Source organism: Cottoperca gobio, chromosome 4 (assembly GCF_900634415.1).
Source record: "Cottoperca gobio chromosome 4, fCotGob3.1, whole genome shotgun sequence".
Classification (NCBI taxonomy): Eukaryota; Metazoa; Chordata; class Actinopteri; order Perciformes; family Bovichtidae; genus Cottoperca; species Cottoperca gobio.
In genome coordinates, this window is record NC_041358.1 from 3,910,077 (window position 1) to 3,933,682 (window position 23,606).

Sequence of the window (23,606 nt, forward strand, 5' to 3'; positions counted from 1 at the left end):
AGCGTAAGAACAAGGCTTTCAAAAGAGTTATAGTTTAGTTTAGGTCTTTGCAACTGTTTTGCATCCCTTTGTAGTCTTGTGTCTCTTTGTTGTATTTGTTTCTTTGTGGTCATTTTGAGTCTCTTCCTGGTTCGTATGTACATCAAGTCTGCATTAAGAGGTACGATGTGGGTCGATGTCCTCTAGGAGACAACTTATGCAACTGGATGCTTCGCGAAGAAAATCGACATATCCATATCCACAGTGGGAGGACTTGTGTTCCATGGAAAATTCCACGATCAAGTATGTTCTTGATTAAGGCGGTTTACTCCAACACGAAATTCAAGGAGGGGGTGGGGGTGCAGAATGACTCAGCACTTTTTCTATTTCAACTATTTTACACGAGTTCAGTTAGGATGTGTATAAATCCTGTAATGATGTGAAGTAATATTTTAAATGATTGGACAACATGTATTTGAAGCTAAGACTTCTCAAATTAAGTATAACAAGCATGTTTTTGACTTTGTTGTGATCATGAGGGATAAAACACTTTCCTGACTGGGGGTAGGGAATAAATACAAACACCCAGTAAACTAACAAAACAACATATTTTTAATATCTATGGGGAGTTCCTTGGTAATGCTCATAGACTGGTTGTTAGTACAGCTTCAGCATCCAGATTCATTTATTGCGTCACTCCTAAAGACCCTTGTGTAACATCCACCGCAGCTTTGTTGTGACAGCTTCCAGGTGACGAACGCAAAGACACAAAGTCATGAACATTTCCACTCCCTCTGACTAGCTTTCTATCACTTTTAATTGTTTTCTTTACTTTCGTTGTACAAAACCTTACAAACTTGGAACTTGATGACGTCCTTTGGAAACAACTTACATTTTTGATTTCCACAAGTCATGACTTCAAATGGAGATGAAACTCCTTAGAAACTGCATCCTACAAAACATGTATGTGCACAACGGCACAGTTGTATAACCATAACAGACAGAATCAGAAAGAAATCTCACCAACCTACAACTGTGCTTTTTTTGTTTTTGTTTTTGTTGATAATATTTATTAATTTATTTGCATGACATATTCCTAAAGACAGCCATTAGCTAACACTGTGAACATTTTAAAATATTTCTGAAGGCTTTAGGCATTAGGAATTTTACTGATATGTATGTAGTGTTACTGTGTGGGAAACTACGCAAGAGAAACTCCACAGACACCCAAACTTGATATGTGTCGACGAACAAGGTGTATCTGTGTTTAAAACATGGCTTTGTGCAGGTGATTTGGTAAGTGCTCTATTTCAATCTGCTCTCCCGGGAACATTCTCAGAGAGCACGGTGTGAGTCTCACAAGAACTTCTCAATTACATAACTCACGCACTGTCTGTCTGTACAGTGTAACAGGTAGGGCAACTGTCTCGTCAGAGAAAAAGAAAGAAAGATTCTGTCTGATTAGTGCTGAAAATTTTAGGAGAAATCCTGGGGAAAAACATTTCTAAAAACTGATGACATGGCCTGTTCCTGAGGAAAAAAAAAAAAAAAAAGATTGATTATACCTTGTTGGAAAGTAACTAAGTACAAAGTGACAAACACATTAATGCATCAATAATTATAATACAAATATACATTATTCTGAAATGGGCAATTCTGCATAATGAGTACATTTACTTTTGGTACTTACTTACGTACGCATTTTTATGCTGATACTTTTGTACTTTTACTTAAGTAAACATAACACACAACCTTTACAACTCTTGCAAGAGAGTATTTCCACACTGTCGTATTACATTTAATTGAGTAAAATATCTGAGTAGGCTACTTCTTAAACCACTGATAATACTACCATAGCATACTCATCCTCACTGAATGCAACATGATTTTGAATGGTTCCCAAATCATCAATAGGAAAGGGATATGAGGCCACCTACTGACGAAAAGCTGAAATGCAACTTATTTATCATCTTCAATGAAGAGCTGCACATAGTGTTCTCAAAACCAGTCACACCGAGTTATAGCCGTTCCCCTCATCATAACATAACAATAAGAACAAAATCATAACATGGACACAGCCTTCTTCAAAAACATTGTAGACTAATCCAAAACAAAGTGCCACTGTTTAGGTTACATACGGGATATTTCTGACATTTGTTTTAATTGTCTAAATTAATTAACGCACGTCTGACCTCGTAACCTAATAGGTAATTAAAATATCAATGCGCGGCCAACTTTCAACACACCATCACGGCGGAAGAACAAAGGTTGACGTATTTATGTGTTGTTGTTTTTTTACGTCGCTTTATAAGCCTACCTTATAAAAGTTGAAGAGTTGATAGGAATACAATAAACTCCCTCAACGTCCAGGTTTACCGTAAGTAACTAAAAAGTATGCATAAATGTTTGAATTTCTGTCTTTCGACATGCTACAGGGAATTTGAAGTTCTCCGTCACAGACAGTGATTGTGAAACCTACTCAGCAGGCTGTATGCAAACGGCCGGTAAGCTATGGAAGGTAAACTGAGCCAGGCTGTTAAGATATCATTGCTGTTGCAATGCTGACCAGTAGGATAGACGCTGACCTAGTGACGGCTGCTGCCAAAACTCCGCCTGTTAACACCACCACTGCACATCTCCCATATGTTATACTAGACCCGGTGCTAGTATATCTCTGTGGCATCTCCTGGACCTGACCTGCTGCTCGGAAGGAGACCGCAGAGTGAGTAGCTCAGTCAAATGTTTTTAATTCGTGAGGTTTACATTTACAACTTTTATTTGTATGGAAAGATTTGGAAAAGCTATGAAGGAAGGTATGTTGAAGTTTGGGAACTCATGAGACTGTAAGATGCAAGGTTATTTAAAGGGTATACACAAGGTCCTGGTCAATGCAGCAGCAAAGTAGTTGTAAGTGGGCCTGTATGGTGATTTGTGAAGAAATGACATCCATGTGAACAATTGCACGATAGTTCATATTCCAGAAAGAAGTGGAAGTTATTATATTAGGCTTACAGGAGGTTGGTAATAACATGCTCTGTGTTTTATTTTTCAGGTCTTTTTAAGTAGGCATAGTGATCGAATTTCAGCTTAAAACTCATGCAGATGATTTCAAGCCCCACTCCAAAAGTGACCATGGCTGATGAAATCTCCCCACGTCTGTCGGACACAGCAGTTGTTGCTATCAGAAGTAACGGGAAACACCAAGAAAGACATTGTGTCACTCCTTCTCTCCCAGATGGACAGATCTTAGTTAATACTCACCATGTGAAGACTGACTCTTCATTTGGCGGCATTTGTGGTATGACTTTGCTTTCAGAGAGCTGTGACACTGGAATCCTTTATCTGAACCCTCAAACACCAAAGTGGTCTCTTGTGGAGAAGTTTGCTGAGCTTTCACAGGCAGAGGAAACAGGATTTAAAGATGACCAGGACCACGGCAGTCAAGGATTGTTACAATGCACTAAACATATTGAGAACAATACAATGTATGGATATAATGAAGTGCTCTTGGATGCTGCACAAATGAAGGAACGCTCTCAATACCTCAAGAGCCATAACATACAAAGTAACGCCTCAGACAAACAAAGAGCATCTAAACTCAAAGAGCTAAATGTTGAGGAATATTCTCTGGGTGGAAGTGGGAATAAGACCAAACAAATAAATAGTCCTATTAAGAAATTACTTAAAAAGTGTGAAGATGACAAGATCCCTCGACTTTTGGTAGCAATGAAGAAACGCAGTGAAATTGACAAAGAGCACCGTCCCTTCAAGTGCACACACTGCAACTGGGCTTTTAAAAAGCTGTGCAACCTACAGAGTCACCTTCAAACACACACTGGCCTCAAGCCGCACGTGTGTGATATATGTGGCAAGGCTTACTCCCATCAGGGCACACTGCAGCAGCACAAGCGTCTGCACACAGGTGAAAGACCATATCACTGCCCTTTCTGTATCAAGACCTACATCTGGTCCTCAGATTACCGCAAGCATATTCGCACACACACTGGTGAGAAGCCTTACGTCTGTGACACTTGTGGCAAGGATTTTATTCGCTCCTCTGACCTGCGAAAGCACGAGCGGAACATGCATACCAATGACAAGCCCTTCCCATGCATGCACTGTGGCAAGACCTTCAATAAACCCCTCTCCCTGAAGCGTCATGAGCGCAAGCACCTTGGAGAAAGGCCCTTCTCCTGCCCCGACTGTGGGAAAGCCTTCGCTCTGGCTAGTCGTATGGCAGAGCACCAGAAGATCCATGCGGGAGTGCGTCCGTACATCTGCTCGGTGTGCTCCAAGTGTTTCACAAAGTCGTCCAACCTGACCGAACACGAGGCCATCCACAGCGGAGCGCGGCCCCACAAGTGTGCAGAGTGCGGCGTGGCGTTTGCCATGGCTTCTCGCCTCGTTCGTCACCAGTACGTCCACAGTAAAGAGAAACCCCACAACTGCACAGGCTGCAGCAAGAACTTTAGCCACCTAGCCACACTGAAGCTTCATCAGGAGCAAACCTGCGCTGGGATGATCTTTGTCTGTGTGAAGTGTGACAAATCATTCCAGTGTGCTGCAAAGCTTGCACAGCATATGCCGAACCACAGGGACATGAATATCTGAATGAGTTTAAAGACAGGTGCTGTACACATCCGTTACGGTGCCAGTACTATTCACTTGCAATCTGTATGTTTTAAATGCTGCGGTTTAATTTGTTCAAATAATCAGTTCCAGGCACACTCAAAGTCACAGGGCACCAGTTTTATACGTTAGAGGGATAGTTTGGATTTTTTACAGTGGGGTATCAATTCAAATGTACGCTATATTTAGAATATATTCTGCACTTTTCTTTGCCATCAGACAGTCCTTTCTGATGGGGAACAGAAGCCATTATCTATTCTCTCTTCAAAGCCACCAGACTCCATTGAATAAAACAGTAATTTTACCTTGCTGAGTTGCTGGTCTACCTCTGCCTCGATCAGTTATTTGTTTGTGTTATTTTGTGACTTTGGTCTTTTAAATGTTAGTTCTGATTCACCCCTGTAGGTAATACACTGAATAAGGATAAGTACCTCATTCAACACCACTTCAAAATATCTGAACTATCCCTTTTAAGATATGTATAATTGTACCTGAGGTTCCCATGAGAACATTGTGGGATAAAAATGGCCACCAGCTTTGGCATTGGAGCCGACATCTTGATGGAGTGATGTGAACGTCTTACAAGAGCATCAGACCCTTTTTAAAGGGCAAATTAAATGTTGGGCTAATAGTTTCTAAGTTAATAATACACACAACACTGCAGTTTTGAATGTAGGAAATTAATGTTTATCATGATGAATGGCGAGCTGTTCTGTAGGAGGATGCCTGGGTCACCGAATCTAGTGGCCAAGGTGGGACATGCTGACTCAATTCAAGTAGGGATTGTTCTGATCCTTGCAATTCAGAATGCCCATCACTTTCTCATGCTGATTTTATAGCTACACAAAGCTTTACATACCCAAGTTTAGCATCAGTGACATTAGCTGAACATGGAGTAGATGACAGCTTTGATCATAAGTATTAATGATGGGAAGCTGGTACGTTGTACTGTCCTGACAGATGGAGGGCAAGCTTTATATTCTCAAGCCACCATGCATATAAATATAACAGATACATCAATACTTACTTATTCTCAGATGTTTTTATTGTCCGTTGAATTCTGAATGCTGCAATTTTTCTTGACGCACAAACGGCAATAACTGCATGAAAAGAGTTCTAACATAGCCATTACATAACATTGCTGTGACCACATTAATAGAGTAGAGCAGAAGAGTACCCTGGCTTTGTTGCCAGTGGACACTGTTCTGTGAACTATCTTGTACTCATGTTGCTTTTTATTCATTATTGTGTTTGGCAGTACAACTATTTCCATGTAGGATAATCTTCAGATGGTTGTCTGAATTTCCGTATGCATGTAATGCCAGGTGTAAATCTATGGCTCTTTTTAATCATATTGACAAGCACTACAGACATGTTTGGTTTGTAAGAGGGTCTTTCAATTCAAAGATATCCATTCTAAATGCGTTTATGCACTAACACATTATTGGCAGGCGGTAGGCATCGACTCACATCCTGGCTGTCTGTGTGTGCGCTGAATTCCTGGCCACTGTGGATGGCCAATGTATCCACTTGGATACTGCCAACTAATCGTAAAAGGAGAAGGCACCTGCCGTGTTGTCACTTGCTCTACATTAGGTTTGAGGCCGTGTTTGGAATCCCAGATATTGTTTTGGTAAGATGTTTTTATTTAATATGTGACAGGCAAAATTGCACTGATAAACTTGTAATTAACCCATTGCTGGTACAGAGGTACAAACAAAAGAATTGACATATACTGTAATACATAAAGCACAAAACCAAAAGACAAAAGTAAAAAATTAAAATCAATTACATCCAAACATGTTTACAAAGTATTAAAAATGTTGTTCTGAAATGTATTCCAAGAGCATATATTACTGTGTGTCTTATATACATTATGAAGGCACTAGCTTTGTTTTCACACAACCATTTATAAAACAGGGATATTAATAAAGCTCCTTCTCAGATGAAGGCATTGCAAATATCAGCGCATAAACAGTTTGATCCTATAAGTGTCTCCTGGCTGGTTGTGACGGAGGTGTGGGGCATGTTGGGTGTAGAGGTCTTTCCCAAGGCCTCTCACCTCCTCCTCACAGCATGTGGTATCATTCCATCTTGGCAGCATGACAACTCTATTTTTGTTCTATGTCATATATGATTCAAACTATTCCACTACAGATGGTTAACATAATCAGATAATGTACATTCATTGTGCAATAGTGAGCCTACTAATTCTACTTACTTGCGTGGAAGATTAAAGACCACAGCATTGGATTACATTTTAGTTTGCATCTCATTTATGTTTGAATGCATTTTTAATTATTGGATATTTTTCATTAAGTGTATTGTGCTTATAATACTTACATGCTTTTATTTAAGTAAGGTTTTGAATGCAGTACTTTTACTTGTAGTGAAGTATTTATACTTTTAAATATAAATGAAATTTAGCCACTGGATACTCTTTGAGTAGTGAGAGTCAGTTATGGAGGAGACAGTCGCTCCATGTTGCTGGCATCGATGGTCCTGGTCAAACACATCATACGTAAATGGTAATTGGTTCAATTAAAATATCCCTTCCCCTGAATATGTCCTGCGTCATCTGGTAATTCCCTGCTGTCAGCTTTTACACATCTCAGCTGCTTCGCTTGCTGCAATATGAGTTACTATGCCAGTCCATCCACAGTATTTCTGTATCCAACATGCAACATGATGGTGAGCAGGCTCAGGGTGATTGAAAGGGCACCCTTTAAAAATAAATGTGGGCGGGGGGTGGGGTGGGGGGGAGCGGTATGGATATTATTGGTGTTCACCCAAACTCAGGTGAGACATAAGACATAAAGGCACTGCTAATAGTAGTATGTGATATACCCACTTTGGTTCTCGCGTTATCAGAGATCCTACAAACAGAAAAGATTTAAAAGTAATACAAGTGTTAAAAAGCTTTAATATGGTACAAATATATGTATGTAAAGGGACAGTTTACCCCAAAATCAATATATATCTTACCTATAGTGTTATTAATCAATCTAGATTATTTTGGTGCGAGTTGCCGAGTGATCAAGATACCAGCCATAAAGATGTCTGTCTTCTCTCCAATATAATGGATCTAGATGCACTCGGCTTGTGGTGCTGCAGCAAAAAAACACATTTGAAAAACTCAACAGCAATGTCTCTTTCCAGAAAGTATGACCTGGTTACTCGAGATAATCCACAGACCTTGTTGTTGAGTTTTTCCATGAAGGAACTATTTTCTTTCTTTGGTACTACTCATGGACGAGGCTCGGGACAGCGAAAGATGTAAGTATTAAAGGCGTCCTCCATTGCTGAGCTGTCACCTCAGCTAGCTGAGTAGATGCACGCTTTTTTCTGTGAGGTGATACAGTTGGCGGGTGTAGTTCGCTAGAAAGAAAATAGTTCCTACATTATACTACTCTCAACAAGGTCTGTGGATTATTTTTGAGTAACCGGGCCATGATGTCTTTAAACAGACATTGCTGTTGAGTTTTTCAAATGCATTCTGTTGGCACTTTTAAACACTTGAAGCTGAGTGCCGTCTAGTTGCATTATATTAGAGAGAAGGCCGACATCTCTACGACCGATTTCTCAAACACTCTGCACCTCACACCAAAACTATCTAGATTAATAAGCAGCACTACAGGTGAGAGGAAAAGTATGTATTTTAGATTTTGGGGTGAACTGTCCCTTTAAGTAACTTGATTTACCTGTGATACAGGTTAGTGGTCCTTACACAGCTTCTACCCCAGCTGCTGGCCTGTGAAGAAGATGATAGGAGAACTATCCGATTTGCATAACTCAATGTAGGTGAAATATCACCAGTGGCAGCCAAACCACTGGTGATATTTTAAATCACAAAAAAATGTATGCTGCATATCATGGCTGTATTTTAGCCATGATACTAGCCAATTACACTAGCAACTTGTGTAATTGGAGACGCCGGTACGCAACTGTGTTAATGCCAGCGACACAGAAGGAACTCAGCTCCTCTACAAGGGTCAAAATATGAAGAATGAAGAACTTGGTAACATATTTCTGAATTAATTGGATAGACAAAATCTAAAAAAACAACATCCTCAAAACAAACATTAGTATCAACACTGAGGAGTTAAAATCATTTCATAATTCACCTGCTTTCCTTGAAAAGGAGTTGATGCCAGCAGAGGAAGGCTGTGATGGGAACATGCCAGGAGAGATCATGGCAGGCGGTGGAGGAGGATAGAAGCCAGTAGTCGGTGGTAGCTCCTGAGAAAACATACAAAATACATATCTTACATCAGCAAATTAAAACTGAACAGTATAACGTATAGTATTTACTCAACTCTTACCATCTGAGCCGGGCTTTGCTGCTCTGAACCCTCATTTTGAACATCTTTAGGTTTGGATTTGAACCAACCACTAAACCATCCAGCCTTGGTGCTCTGCATAAAACACAGAGATAATGAGACCCATGTCAAACAAATGGCAAACTGACACCTGTGGTTTAACAGGTATGACCCACCTGTTTAGGAAGCTCGCTGCTCTGCTCGTAGGCTTCGAAACCTTGCGGGATGCTCTGCCGGTTTTGCCCCTGCTCACTGAAGTTGAATTCTAGCATCTGAGCCCCCATCTTTAAACAACAACACACGGCCAGGTAACTTTTTGGAAACATTTACCAAAGCTTTATACACTTAAAGGGATAGTTCAGAAAGTTTGAAGTGGGATTGTATGAATTACTTAACCATATTAGTCAGTATTATGAGACTTTGGTGAAAACCACCAAAGTCACACAATAACACAAACTAACTAACCGATAGAGGCAGACCAGCAACTCTCGTCTTATACCAGTTAAAATGACTGTTTTTGTCAAAGTAGTGGCTTTGAATAGATAACGGCTTCTGTTCCCTGTCAGAAAGGACTGTCAACAATTGAACTGATTTTTATTTAGGTGTCTAAAATAAGTTGTGCTGCTGCCCTTGTCCACAGCAGTACATTGTTTAGCTTCTGTGCTGCTCCTCCTGTCTGTTTCTCCAAACTGAGTATGTGTCGACTGCCATCTACTGTAGGTACACACTGACAATGGAGAAGTACCTGACACAACCCCACTTCAAAATATCCAAACTATCCCTATAAAAAGGATCAAATCTTGAAACACAGTGGCCAAACATTGACATTTCTAGTAAATGAATCAACTGTAGAAATATAAATCCAGGAAAAGATGACAAAAGTGACATCAAACCAGGATGTTGCCATCTTTTTGTGCTTTGCTTCTTTTTTAATTACTCACTGTGCCCGCTCCAGAGGATGACCCAGCCCCTGTAGAAGATATGAAATCAAATATCACATCCGACTCCTCGCAGCCCATGGTAAACATCTGAGTAGAGAAAGGATTCTCACCCTCTGCTGCTGATGGCTGATTATTCAGAGGACAATGTGGCAAGGCAGTTCTGACTTCAGCTCTATCTGTGTTATGATAAGTGAAGTCTTGGCTCGCAGCCACTGTGGGTGCTGGAGGAGCATAAACTGAATTGGCATGTTGCCTAGACAAGCAACAGGGAGTGACATAATGGTCTGTTAGGACATCACATGTGCAGTAATAGTTTTCATGTATGCAGCTGACAGACATGAATTACGCATATTGCTGCACATTTTTTACCAGTCCTGAGTTCCGCTACCGTCCCACGACAACACGTTCATTTTCTCAGTGATTCCTTCAACTTGATGCTCAAGGTTTTCTTGATCCCCAGCGAGTCTGTAATAAAGAAGTTCAGGCTCTGGACTCAGGATGTCACGGTTTAGGTCATCCATGTCCGATTCTGTACGAAAATAAAAATGAAAGCAACATTCGGAAGTACCCTTTAGAGTATTCATTAGCAGATGTACAAGACAGCAGTTGCACTGGCACTGAGTTCTCTTTGGAATACAGGCCACACAGTGCATCATTTGAGGTAATGAGAGGATTAAAAACTTACCCAAGAACACTTTGATACCCTGATGGGCCAAAGCACTTCCCCCAGGAGGTGGCTGGTGTGTTTCAGTACAGTCATAACTCCCCGTCTGAGTAAAAGAAGAAACCACTTTTATAGATTTACTGTAAACAAGACAAACAAGAGCGGCTTTGAAACAGAAACTGAACGACAATATAACCTCCACTATGGCTTATTCTGAATGTGGGGCAGTCCTTGAAGAGGAATAATACAGACGCCAGTACTCTAAACCAGTGAGGGGTACTTCTGCAGTCCACAGAGGGAACAAGGGAATAATGTGGTCTCGCTCAACTAAATTGACAAAATTTGATTATAAAAAAATAAAAAATAGATCCATATTTTAAGTCATCTGTAACTTGAACGTAATGTGTTGAAAATGAGAGTGTGTAAAAGAATAGTTCAACAGTAAGCTAATATACAGTTCAGATAGTTAGCTAACTGAAAGTAATAGAAAAATGGTTGAAATAAGTAAAAGTCCAACTTCTGCCATTACTAGTACAAACGCAAACATACCCAAACAAACCTGACAGTTTAATCGTATGAAGAAATATTGTAACAACTGCATGAATTCTTTTAATGGTGTTTAATATCCAAGTAATGATACATTTAAATCAGGGGTGTCAAACTCAAATACACAGTGGGCCAAAATAAAAGAATCGATACAAGTCTCGGGCCGGAATGGTTCAATGTTTATTGCAAAACTTATTGAAATGAACTTATTGCACATATTGAACCTGGAACTAACAAAGCTTAAGTTTTTGCCTATAAAAACAACATTAAATATTAAATAAATGAAAAATAAGTCGCATGCATTTCTTATGGCTCTATCTGCAGCTTCTCCAGAGTCATTTCTAATGAAAACATTTTTCCACAGGCCAACAACAGCCAAAAAATAATTTCCTTCAAAGAAAAACCAAACATGCCCTGTGGTAGCAAGAAAAAAGTGCAAAAAAGTGCAAAAAAGGAAACATTAAAGCTCAGTTTGCTGCTCTGAAAATGGACAGCTGGGCAGTATCAGAAGTGTCGCTGCTCTCATCCACAGCAAGGGAGTATGCGATGAAATCTTTTCCTTTTCCTACCAGCTGTTGTTGTAGATTGGTGGCAAGCTCACGTACACGAGCAGCAACGGTGTTTCTGCTCAGGCTCACATTTGAAAACGCTTGCCTTTTATCTGGGCACACGACATCGCAAACTTTCATCATGCAGTTTTTAACTAATTCTCCCTCGGTAAAGGGCCGGCCTGATTTAGCTATCTCTGCTGCCACAATATAACTAGCCTTTACAACAGCCTCACTTTGTGATTTGGCTTTTGTGAACATAGCCTGCTGTGACACCAGACTTCTTTTCAACTCTTCTACCTTCTGGAGCCTGTTTCATGTCCAGATGCTTGTACCTGTCGTGGTGTTTCGTTTCATAGTGTCGTCTTATATTATATTCTTTGATTACAGCCACACCGTCTCCGCACACAAGACAGACAGGTTTGCCCTTTACATCCGCACACATATACTCTGCCTCCCACCTGCCTTGAAAACCCCTGTTTTCAAAGTCCACCTTTCGTTTAGCCATTTTTTGGGTAGAGGGATAGCTGAAAGTTGACGGCTGCTGATGAAAGAGTGGGAGTGGCAAGGGCTCGCACTTTCGGGCCCTCGATTGACGCGCCAACGCAGTGGCAGTGCATTGTGGGATTTGTAGTATTAGTGGTGCGTGCAATATACCGGCGGGCCAGTTCTAATATTAAATAGATATTATCCTGCGGATCAAAGATAATTCCACCACGGGCCGGGCCTTGAGTTTGACATATGTGATTTAAATGAACACATCTAGAACCTGACGGTAGTGTTGATGGAGGGGTGGGCCTACTTGAGTTCATGTGACTGGGCTGTCGGGGTACGTCTTAAAAAGAAAGGTTAGGAACCACTGCTCTAAACCAGCAGCCAGCATAGCATACACATGTAGCATTCGGGGCAGGAATCGTGTGCAAGTTTCACCATAAATGTGAGGCTACAAATGACTAATATTAGAACACAAAATGCTCTGTGCAGAACATCTATGGACAGAGAATTTTGGAGGTGCACGTAGAAATGTAAGCTCTGATCCATCCGTTACTACGGAGGCTGTCGGACAATATTGACCAACCGCTTAAGATTCCTGTTATTGTAATTTCATATTCATAAGATTAGATGTTTTTCTGAAATGAAAGCCATGGAGCTCACCTGTAAACTGTGGTGCCGAGCACGGAGCTGTTTCAGCCAGTCGGGTTCCTGCCCGTCTCCGCTAACACCTGCTTCACTGAACTGACCCTCAGAATATCTCAGCCTGTCTGACAGCTGCAGGAGAAAGGACACATACAGTACAGTACATGTATGTAGAATATAATTGACGTGTGTATAGGAGGATGTGTTACCTTAACAACCTCTCCAGTCAGCACAAACAAAGGCTCCCTCTGTCTGAGGATGGCCTGTCCCACCACCTCGCAGTAATGAAAGGCCTGAGATACAAGCCCACAGTCCAGTAGTCGACTGGCATACAGGAACTTATACACCTGACCACAACGCAGCATGATTCAGCTTCACATACCTCCATCACATTTATTCTGCAAATTAATCAAAATAATAAACCATGTTTATAGAAAGCAGTGAGATGTTGTGTAAATAGGAGCTACCTGAAAGGATGGTATTGAAAGGCATTTGCCTCCAAGTGTCTGGCAGTACTCGTATAGTTCAGTGCACTGGATGGCAAGGTTTGTGGCAAAGTATTCAAAGGATTGTCTGAAGGAGAGGAGAGGACACAGCAAGCCAAACATAAGCAAATACATCTCAGCAAACACTGCTAGTAATCCATAAAAATGTCTTAGTTTAGTAAGCCATAAAAAATAAAAGTCATAGAACAATATTCCATGAACATATAAACAATGCCATAGTATAGTATTCCATAAGAAATATCAGTATTGTATGCCATAAAGAAATTCAATTAAAAAGTCATCGTAGGCCTATAGTATGCCATACAAAAGTAATAAAAAGTCAGGTCATGTAAAAGTGTATGCCATAAAAACTATCGTAGCAAATGTCATAGCATAGTATGTCACAATAAAAGTCATAATATAGTATGTCACAATAAAAGTCATAGTATAGTATGTCATAGCATAGTATGTCACAATAAAAGTCATAGTATAGTATGTCACAATAAAAGTCATAGCATAGTATGTCACAATAAAAGTCATAGCATAGTATGTCACAATAAAAGTCATAGCATGTCACAATAAAAGTCATAGCATAGTATGTCACAATAAAAGTCATAGTATAGTATGTCACAATAAAAGTCATAGCATAGTATGTCACAATAAAAGTCATAGCATAGTATGTCACAATAAAAGTCATAGCATGTCACAATAAAAGTCATAGCATAGTATGTCACAATAAAAGTCATAGTATAGTATGTCACAATAAAAGTCATAGCATAGTATGTCACAATAAAAGTCATAGCATAGTATGTCATAATAAAAGTCATAGCATAGTATGTCACAATAAAAGTCATAGTATAGTATGTCACAATAAAAGTCATAGTATAGTATGTCACAATAAAAGTCATAGTATAGTATGCCATAAAAATATCAGTGTAGTATGTAAGTGTAGTCACTACACAAACATCAGCGGATTGAAATATATATAAATGGCAGAAAATTATGTTGCTGCTTTCAATTGTGCATCTCCATCAAAGTTATGACTACATGGTCTGCAATTCAACTGATGAATGGCATCAAGGAGCAGGTCCAGCTTACCTGTGGCTGCTGCCTAGAAGCACCAGCCTCTCTGCCTTCTGTGTGAACGCCCTGAAGGGCACGCTGGCTGTCAGGTAGCACACATGAGCCGCGTGTGTAAGGCCTTTGGAGGCTGCATCGGGAAGAGCAAAACAATCAACTCGTATATCTATGCGGAAACATTACAACCTATCAGTCAGTGTGTGAAAACATACCGAGGGTGTCTCCCATGGTGACGATGGCCTTCTGTTGGACGGCCGGATCTCCCGTCTCATTGGAGAGCATAACAGCCAGATGAGGCCTCCAGTCTCCCCATTTTTCATTTCCACAGCACTGGCCACAGAGCATCACTATCAACACTCGTATTGGCTAATAAGATACAGACTGATTGAGTTTTTGTTGTAAGTGTTTTACCATGGCAACAGCAGGGATTCTCCCAGTCAGCAGGTGGAAGAGAGTCTGGAGGGGATCGCTGGCCGTGAGCTGGCCTGTAAACCTGCCAGGAGAGCAGAGCTACTTTTATTGAACCTTTATCTAACCAGGAATAAAAGACTCATTGAGATAAAATGGTGCGGCCTGGCCAAGACAGGCAGCAGCACAAATAACACGGTTGTAGACATACACACAAACATATAACACTTTAAAATGAAAACAAAGAAGAAATTACAGAACTATAAGATATCAAAAGACATTATTCAACATTAAAAACATCTACAGATGTGCCTGCTTCCAATTCTTTTAGAATCACTTTAAATGCTCCTGGAAATGTTTTGTGGGATGTAGTTCTGAAGGTAAGAAGAAATCAGTGGTTAGTTCATGGGGGGACAAGAAAGACCATCCAACCTGATCATACAGGGACAGGGACAGAGACAGGGACAACTGCTGAGTAAGGCCCCTCCTCTAGTGACATGTGCTGCTGAGGGACATACTGCTGATGCCAAAATAGTCTGTAAAAATGGATTAGGTTACATGAGAAATAGTTCACAGAGGCTGTAGTTTAGTGCCCTACAGTAGAGCACATATGTCTCCTTACTGTTATCCACACTCAACAGTTTCTCCTGTTGAGAATGAACTCCTCTTCGACTTGTGCAGTAATTAAAAAGCTTGATGTTATTCCATGTCAAGCAGGAGGATTTACAGTATGCAGGGAAGTGTTAATGGTCTGTGTGTACTGCCCTACCCTTCTGTAAATGATAAATATCTCAGTGCCGAGATAAACTCTGAAGGTAAGAAGTAAGGACATTTTGAGATCTCACAGTTATCCATTGAAGCCTTATTGACAAACGCATGTTAGAAATTGCACTGATAACTGCATGATATCTACTGCCTCATGCTAAATATAAAATGTGTTTTTTTTTATTCTGAAGATGTTTACAAACAGGAAGCCATGTTGAAGTGTTCCTGAAGTCTAATCTCAGTTATTACCGTCCACAAATTATATAAAGGGAATTCTTTCTTTTCTATCTGTTGGTTTCTCTTCATTACTGAATTGTCATCGTCATTCATTACATCTTTCAGTACAAGAACGTATTGATTAGAGGCGCAATTACGCCCATAAAATATTTGTTTGTGATAATCTTAAATTCTACAAATGTTCTGCAACTGAGGCTGATGGGAATGTGTTTAGTTTTGCAGAAACTTATATTGATCGGATAATGACGCGATGTAATGTCAGTGGATCACCAAAGTTATTACAGATACTGATTGGCAGAGGGCATGGCTGATACCATAGGATATATTGTGTAAAATACAACAAATCTATACTTCTCCAAAGTGTTAGATATTGAAAACAAATGTACATTTTGCTATGATGAACAAGAATCTTTAACGCAATATACGTGGGTGCATTATATTTTTTATTTAATCATAATATCAAAACGTCATTATACATTTTGAGCATGATAAATATAAGATTACATGAATTGTAACTTGGTAATTTGTAAATACATAAAAGCAAAATAACAAAAGTTAACCCCAATTTCACTCAATGTTTTATGTGAATCAAAAAAATATATATATTAAAACTATCAAACTGTATGGTGAACTCTTTAAAGAAGAATAACATATACTTTTTCCTATTATACTTTTACATTATGGAACTTTATTTATCCCAATTCTTTTTTCTTTCTTTTTTATTTAAGTTCATTAAATTATGTACCATTATGTTGAATACATGTCTGTAATATTTGTGTATTTTAATGTTTTTCCAATAAAGACTAAAGAAAAAAGAAGGTTATTACTGTTCTGATGGGGACATGAATGTCAATCCATCCAATAGTTAAGTTGCAATTCCCTGTGCAGCCACTATGCCAAAATGCCTCACAGCCCGCTGTGTTGCTGACAGCTTGGCTGAAACACACACAGGAAGCTGAGGATATCATAAGTGATCATAATCATCTAAATGCAGTAATTGCTGCTCGTGTGTAGAGTTGTATACAGATTTCTTGCAGCTGTCGTGTCTCAGATGACTTTGCTTTTCTCACCTGTTCAGCACTGTGGTGTAGGACCTGTTGTCCATTTTGCTGGCCAGAAAAAGTGCATGCCCCCACAGGCCGCTGCTCATAGCTGACTCCAAGGCCTCCTGGAAACATGGGAAAGTGTGAAGGGACAAACACTAACGAAGTACAATTAGTTAAGTACTGTCCTGTAAGTATCATTTTATGGTACCTGTATTTAACTTCCCCTCACATGGTTTAAGTTACATTTGAAGCCACTGGACTAACCTTCCTTATAGGGCTGAACAATTCAACGGATACTTATTGAAATAGCAATATGGACTAGTTCAATATCCAAATCGCAGTACATTGTTTTTTTTTTGGTATTTTCACTTAAGTAAAGGAACTAAATAAATAATAAAGATCAGATGAAAAGAGAGTTACAAAGGGAGGAACCTTCTTTCTTCCGGCCAGCAGCAGCTGAGTGTAGCTCTGCAGGGCCTTCTCTGCGCTCTCTGAGCTCAAGCTGCTGCAGGTTCCTGTGAGCAGGTCATCTCCTGTGCGTGGCGCTGCTTCAGCTTCAACTGTGCCCTCACTGAAGTCAATGAGTGTGGGAGTATCTGACTTCCACCTTCCATCTGAATATGAGCCCTGCATCAACAGCTCTGCCAAATCTGAGCCAACTATTTGCTGAAACAATGAAAATTTAGTATAAAATGTCATCAGAAAAATACAAGATGATTACTGTGATGTGTGTTTGATGCTTAGCCAAATGTGTACCATTTTCTCTTATAACAATGAAGGAAAAAATAAAATAATAATAATATTAATTATGTTCTTTGTATGTTGCACTTACATTGGTTTGGCTTATTGGTATTAAGCTGTTGTTCTGCACTTAAATTATTTCCCCTTTGTGAAGATAATGTACTTAGTATATCTATATATGAGTTATATCCTCATAATTGTTTGCACTTATTGTAAATCGCTTTGGACAAAATCCTCAGCTAAATTAATTGTTATGTAATAAGGGAGGTGATAGCCTAGTGGTACGGCTTCCAAATACGACACCAGATGGTTGTGAGTTCAATACCAGGCTGCCACCATTGTGCCCCTGAGCAAGATACTTAACCCTGAGCTGCTCCAGGGAGACTGTCCCTGTAGTCCCTGTAGTTCAATGTAAGTCACTCTGGATGAGAGCGTCTGCTAAATTACCTGTAATGTAATGTAATGTAATGTAATAGCAAAATGATCCACTTACTCCATTCTGCCTGCAGAGCAGGATCAGGAGATTCCACAAGAGAGCAGCAGAGCTCTTATCATGCAGCTTGTCTGTGCTCATACAAGCGTTTGCCCTCTGGTGGGCAAACTCTATAGCATCTACTTTGTGCAAATCTTCCCTTCAAAAACATGAAGAAAAAAATATTAACACATACATCATTCAAAACTGAGTCTGACAAGAGTTAGAAAAATAAAGTAAAAACAATTGAATTTAAATAAACAGAGCTATACCTATATATGGTTTTGTTGATCTTCTTTTACTTTAAATTGTATTTTTAGTTTAGTTTATTTTCCAGAAAAATGTTTACTTATTTGTTCAATTACTTTTTTTGTTTCATAATTTGTACTTAGATTGCTATCTGTGTTTCATTTCATTTTATTTTTATATATTTATTAAAACATTACATGTTTCTCTAACTGAGTCTTTTTTACTTCATATTTATGATTACTTTTACAATTTCTCTATACCTCCATGTTTAAAGGAATTAAATGGGCATTGAAACTTAAAAACCGAACAGCTGATCCTTGTATGCCCTGAAAATGTCAATAAACAAAACTGTGAACAAAAAAAAGAGTTAACCAAAACCTGGTTAAGGGTCCCGGGAAGTTTCTCATGTCCTGCTGTTCCTCTGTCTCATCTAGAATTACCTGTGCAGACATACAGACAATAATGATATCTTACAGTCTTATTCAAGAATACAGTGCTAGTAATAAGAAGGAAAGCTAATGTTACCAACACAGGCTAGATGAACATACTTCCAAGCTGTGGATTTCCAGCAGGCTGACGTTCTCCTGCGTGGACAAGCCTGGAGTGACCCGTATGAGCTGGCCTGCTGGCCCAAAGCTGACGACCGTGTGAGGGATGGAGAACTTGAGAGGAGCTGACACCTGATGCATCGGTCCATGCTCTGCAGAGATGTGAAGCACAGGAAACATGCTTCATGATTACAGCATCTTATTGTTGCCACGGCAAAGACAGAAACCGGACTAGTACCAGGTCATGACGTGAAAAGTTTATTGTTATAACAAAGATGTTTTTTACGTTATAACAAGATATTTTCACATTATTACGATATATACAAACTTATCACGCTATAACAAAAAAAAATCTTGTTTTAACAATGTGTTTTGTACAATTTTAAAATCCTTCTCAGTGTACACATACTTATCCCAATATCATCCACCGTGCTCCACAACAGCAGGATGTCACCATGTCGCAAACAAAACTCAATCAAATTGCGTGAACCACCCATATTCCCCGCACGCTGTTTCCTCGTTTCACGTTATAACAATATAGGCTAATTTATCAAATACTAAGTAAGTCAAACATTTGATGTTATAACAAAATAAATAGTATATCGCTATAACAAAAAGGTTTCTTGTTATACATTTAACATTATAAGTTTGTATGTTGTGGTAGCGTGGGAATATCTCGTTATACCATGTTATAACAATAGAAGTCATCCCATATAACAAGATTAATAGTGCATTATTATAACAAGGCAAATATCTTGACATGAAATATTGTTATAACAATAAAACATTTCCAGTTATAACGTGATACTAATCTGTTTTTTGGCAGCGATACGCTTCCGTACGTGATAAACAGGGAGAGAAGTGAAAGAGAACTGCTTTAATTGTACACTCATTGTACCTGCATTGTCAGATGTGTGAACAGACTGTGGGACAGGCTCGCTGTGTTCAGCTCCATTGATGTACTGACTCAGTTCATAGCTGCTGGAGGATAACCCGGAGTTTTTGGAGCTTTCTAATGTCCCCTGGTAATAAGAGGAAACCTCTTGGTTGTCTCTGGAGGGATTATTATCCTCGTGGTCATTGAGGTAATGCTGGGAGTTGTCTCTGCCTTGGTCATACCTGATAAAATGAACGCAAGAAACTCAGTTTACTTTGTATTGCAGCCATAACATACAGTATACTGTAATGATTTAGCCTCAAGTCATGAAACCTGTGCTTTTGCTACACTTATCTACAGTGAGAAGCAGCTCTTTCTTTCCAGGATTAAAACCCTTTTACAGCAACAAGCAGCATCAGTATGTTAAGAGGAACAACTGGAAGTGGAACATATTTAGTCTTGTATCTGTCACAGCTCCCTTCACCTGCTCTAATTGGTGCAAAACAGTGCTGTTAGAATAATAACTGGCTCAAGAAAAAAAAAAAGGTTTTACAAGCATACAAGTACACTGTTGCGTTCACAAGGATTAAAAGCATTCTACTCCTGGATGTTTAGACATTAATCGTCTTTCTTCAACATATTGCTAATTTGTTGACTTCTTGTGTGTATGTGTCCCCCTCTGTAGGTTATGGAACTCTGTCTGCTCTTAACTTTTCTTCTTCTTTGTGGTGCAAAGGCTGCATATCACCAACTATTTTACCAAATTGAAAATAAAAATCTAATGTATCATCTTTCTACTGACAGTCACAAATGAATAAAAGAAGTGGAATCTAGCTCACCTGTACTCCTCGGAGTAAAAGCTCCCTGAATGTTCCTGCTTGTGCGTTCTGTCATGGCAAGGGGCTGTTCTCAGGGAGTCCTGGGGAGCCCACTGGCCAGCATCTTAATGATAACATACATGTATCATGTTATTTGTTTTACCAAGACACAGTGTAGTACACTGCTCTTAAAGGTTTTGTCGTCTCACAGAGTTGTTTTGAATCACCTTTACCTTGTCGTCCATGCTGTCCTCTGTAGTAGTCATGGTCATGGTAACCATAGTTGTCTCTGTAGTCCCAGTGGCTGTGGGGTGGATAGTCATACCCATGCCTGGAAATAAAGGGCCTCTTGTTTCATCATTGCAGTTCATTTCATTTCTTCCAGAAGAATAATGTGCTGAGAACACTGATCTACATCAGTAGATTTTCCCTTCGTAATGTAACCCTGTTCATGGTGACAGGTGTACCCCAGCATGCACTGAGCAACAGGAAGGCAAACATGCATTCAAACAAATGTGTTAGGTACATGAACCTGCTGGGCTGGGCACCACACCGTCCCCAAATCATGCCCCACACTACGAAGTGTTATGCATTTTGTGTTTGTCTTGTATTGCATACTTACATACACAAAGCATACAATCATTATTAAATGGAGAGTTTGGATTTTTTACAGTGAGGTTGTATCAGGTACTTCTCCATAGTCAGTATATTACATACAGTAGATGAGGTCAGCATGCCCTCAGTTTAAAGAAGCAGACAGAAGTAGCAGCACAGAAGCTAAGCAATGTACTGATGTGGACGGGGCAGCAGCGAAACCTATTTTAGACACCTAAAAAAATCAATATCAGTTTAAGTGTACACTATATTTAGAATATTTTAATGCTTGACCTTGCGGACAGAAAGTTTTTCCTGACGGGGAACTGAAAGCGTTATATTCAAAACCACCAAACTGTATTGACAAAAATATAATTTTACCTTGCATAACACAGGAGTTGCAGGTCTACCTCTGCCTCGATCTGTTAGTTTGTTTGTGTTGTTGTGTGACTTTGGTGTTTTAAAGAGTTTGTTAGGATTCACCAAAGTCACACAATAACACAAACTAACTAACTGTTTGAGGCAGCAGTAGACCAAAAGTTCCCGTGTTCTGTGAGTTAAAATGACTGTTTTTGTCATATGGCTTTGAAGAAAGAAAAGATAAAAGCTTCAGTTCCCCGTTGGAAAGGGCTGTCTGACAGCAAGGTAAAGTGGTGAAATTATTCTAAATATAGTGTACACTTAAACTGATATTAATTTTTTTAGGTGTCTAAAATAAGTTTTGCTGCTGCCCGTCAGCAGTACATTGTTTAGCTTCTGTGCTGCTCCTCCTGTCTGTTTCATCAAACTGAGGGCGTGCCAACCTCATCTACTGTAGTAATACAGGACTATGGAGAAGTACCTGATACAACCCCACTTTTAAACAATCCAAACAATCCCTTTAACTTCTTCCTAGTTGCAGTCACTTTGGCACAATCCATATAATAAGAGAAATCATAGTGAGATAACATCAAAGATAATTTATACAAAACTCTTTAACCAATTCAAAAAGCTGTATGCACGGGTTAATTACTGTCCACACCTGGACTGTGGTCTTTGGTGTTCCGGTCGGATAGCGCCATAAGGATACTGCTGAGTGTTGTGAGGATACTGCTCCGGTCTGGCAGGAGGACTGGTGAAGTGAGCACTGTAGCGGGCATCCTGAGCCCAGGGCCGCTCCCTCTCTCTGGGGTTGGGTGGTGGTGGGTAGCTCTGGTCCCTGTCCTGCTGAGAATACCTGTAGTAGTCCTCTCTGTCTTTAGTTCTGTGCGAGGGACGGCCCGGGTCGGGCCTGGTGTGACCTCTGTGATCCATAATGACACCCTTCACACCGGCTCAGCCTACCTTAACACCTTATTTGAAGGTAAAGTCCACACAGTGAAATGTGTTCAAGTTTTGTTTTCAGCTCACACATTCCAGATGCAGTCAAAGTACACCCATGACTGCCACATCATTTGACAGGCAACTCACAACATGAGCTGATAACAAGTCAGCATGATAACAAGAGGATAAAGTTCACAAAATACCGTGAGCCAAAAACAAAGTTGTTACTGCATTGGAGTCAGTGCTAAACAAAAGAGTGGAAATGATCCCAATGAGAGAGAAAACCTACATTTTAAATCTAAACCATACCATTCAGAGAAGGAATGTGCATAATCCTTCATCTTCGTTGTATTCGCACTGTGTCTCCCAGCACGCCCTGAGGAGTCTGACAGCTGCAGTCCCACACGGCTGGAAAAGAGGAAATCACGTCCATCTTCAGGGAAATTAAAACCGAAAAATACTTTCAGCGCTTTCTGTGTCATTTCCACATGACTTACCGTGTCCTCGGATTGTAGGATACTTGTGGAGAAAAGCACAACTTTGTAGTGTTGTGTGTCGCCACGTTGCCGGTAGAGAAGATGCAGCGGTGAGGCGGTTCTGTAGAGTCGTGGTGGGCTGGTCCCCGGTCAGTTGTAGTGATATTTCTAGGAACTTGGACACGATGAAACTGATTCCTAGTCAGCGGGGACAGCGTGTATGTGACATTTCCACCAGAGGCGCTCTAACTCAGTATTATAAACTGACGGATGGAAACTCGTCGTAGCTGCAACTCGTCGTGCTTTGTTACCTACAGAACTTCATAGCTTTATGTCAGTTATGTTTTCATTTATTTAGCATCAGCGTTGGAACAAATAAATAAATAGATTGTGTATTTAGCCCAGTGTAGCTGTGGTGCAAACAGAGATAGATGTCTTACATTCATTAAAATTCAAATGATGGCCTGTTAGTGAAGGAAAGTAACAAAGTACATTAAGCCTACCCGAGTACTGTACATAAGTAAACTTAGAGGTTACTTATAGAGGTTACACATTTTCTGCTACTCCACTACATCTCAGAGAGAAATATTGTACCTTTTACTCCATTACATTTATCTTACAGCTTTATTTATTAGTTACTTTCTTTTCAGATTCTAATGAACAAAACAAAATATAATCAATAAATAAAATATGCTATTATTTTATCAATAATAAATACATAAGCCACCCAGCAGTATGTAAAGTA

At 39.7% G+C, this 23,606-nt stretch overlaps 2 protein-coding genes across 3 annotated transcripts; one reads left to right on the forward strand and one right to left on the reverse strand.

Annotated features, from left to right (window-relative positions):
* The first annotated feature begins 2,085 nt into the window (after positions 1 to 2,085).
* znf648 (zinc finger protein 648) lies at positions 2,086 to 7,144 on the forward strand. 2 transcript variants are annotated; one of them, XM_029430235.1, is made up of 2 exons: positions 2,086 to 2,701; positions 3,032 to 7,144. In XM_029430235.1, exon 2 carries the CDS (start codon positions 3,076 to 3,078, stop codon positions 4,588 to 4,590), a length of 1,515 nt encoding a protein of 504 aa, XP_029286095.1. In that variant the 5' UTR covers positions 2,086 to 2,701; positions 3,032 to 3,075; the 3' UTR covers positions 4,591 to 7,144. The 2 variants fall into 2 exon arrangements, with proteins under 2 accessions (XP_029286095.1, XP_029286096.1); XM_029430236.1 differs by having other exon boundaries at positions 2,696 to 2,792.
* A 9-nt stretch (positions 7,145 to 7,153) lies between these two features.
* On the reverse strand, positions 7,154 to 22,965 carry sec16b (SEC16 homolog B, endoplasmic reticulum export factor). The gene is made up of 26 exons (XM_029430234.1): positions 22,883 to 22,965; positions 22,695 to 22,793; positions 22,105 to 22,414; positions 20,723 to 20,820; positions 20,511 to 20,613; positions 19,693 to 19,913; positions 18,795 to 18,946; positions 18,625 to 18,686; positions 18,019 to 18,157; positions 17,217 to 17,450; positions 16,809 to 16,906; positions 14,740 to 14,821; positions 14,541 to 14,658; positions 14,347 to 14,458; positions 13,231 to 13,336; positions 12,973 to 13,110; positions 12,782 to 12,895; positions 10,554 to 10,638; positions 10,238 to 10,397; positions 9,979 to 10,121; positions 9,869 to 9,897; positions 9,104 to 9,211; positions 8,931 to 9,023; positions 8,733 to 8,847; positions 8,310 to 8,359; positions 7,154 to 7,484 (listed from the first exon to the last, which is right to left on the reverse strand). Exons 3-25 carry the CDS (start codon positions 22,374 to 22,376, stop codon positions 8,343 to 8,345), a joined length of 2,799 nt encoding a protein of 932 aa, XP_029286094.1. The 5' UTR covers positions 22,377 to 22,414; positions 22,695 to 22,793; positions 22,883 to 22,965; the 3' UTR covers positions 7,154 to 7,484; positions 8,310 to 8,342.
* Between the last annotated feature and the right edge of the window lie 641 nt (positions 22,966 to 23,606).

Coding starts and splice junctions, on each gene's coding strand:
- znf648 (XM_029430235.1), top strand. CDS start 3,076: ATGCAGATGATTTCAAGCCCCACTCCAAAAGTGACCATGGCTGATGAA.
- sec16b (XM_029430234.1), bottom strand. CDS start 22,376: ATGGATCACAGAGGTCACACCAGGCCCGACCCGGGCCGTCCCTCGCAC. Junction 18,947..19,692: donor TCACACATCTGACAATGCAG/GTACAATGAGTG, acceptor ACATCTCTGCAG/AGCATGGACCGATGCATCAG. Junction 9,212..9,868: donor CATCCTCTGGAGCGGGCACA/GTGAGTAATTAA, acceptor TGTTGTTTAAAG/ATGGGGGCTCAGATGCTAGA.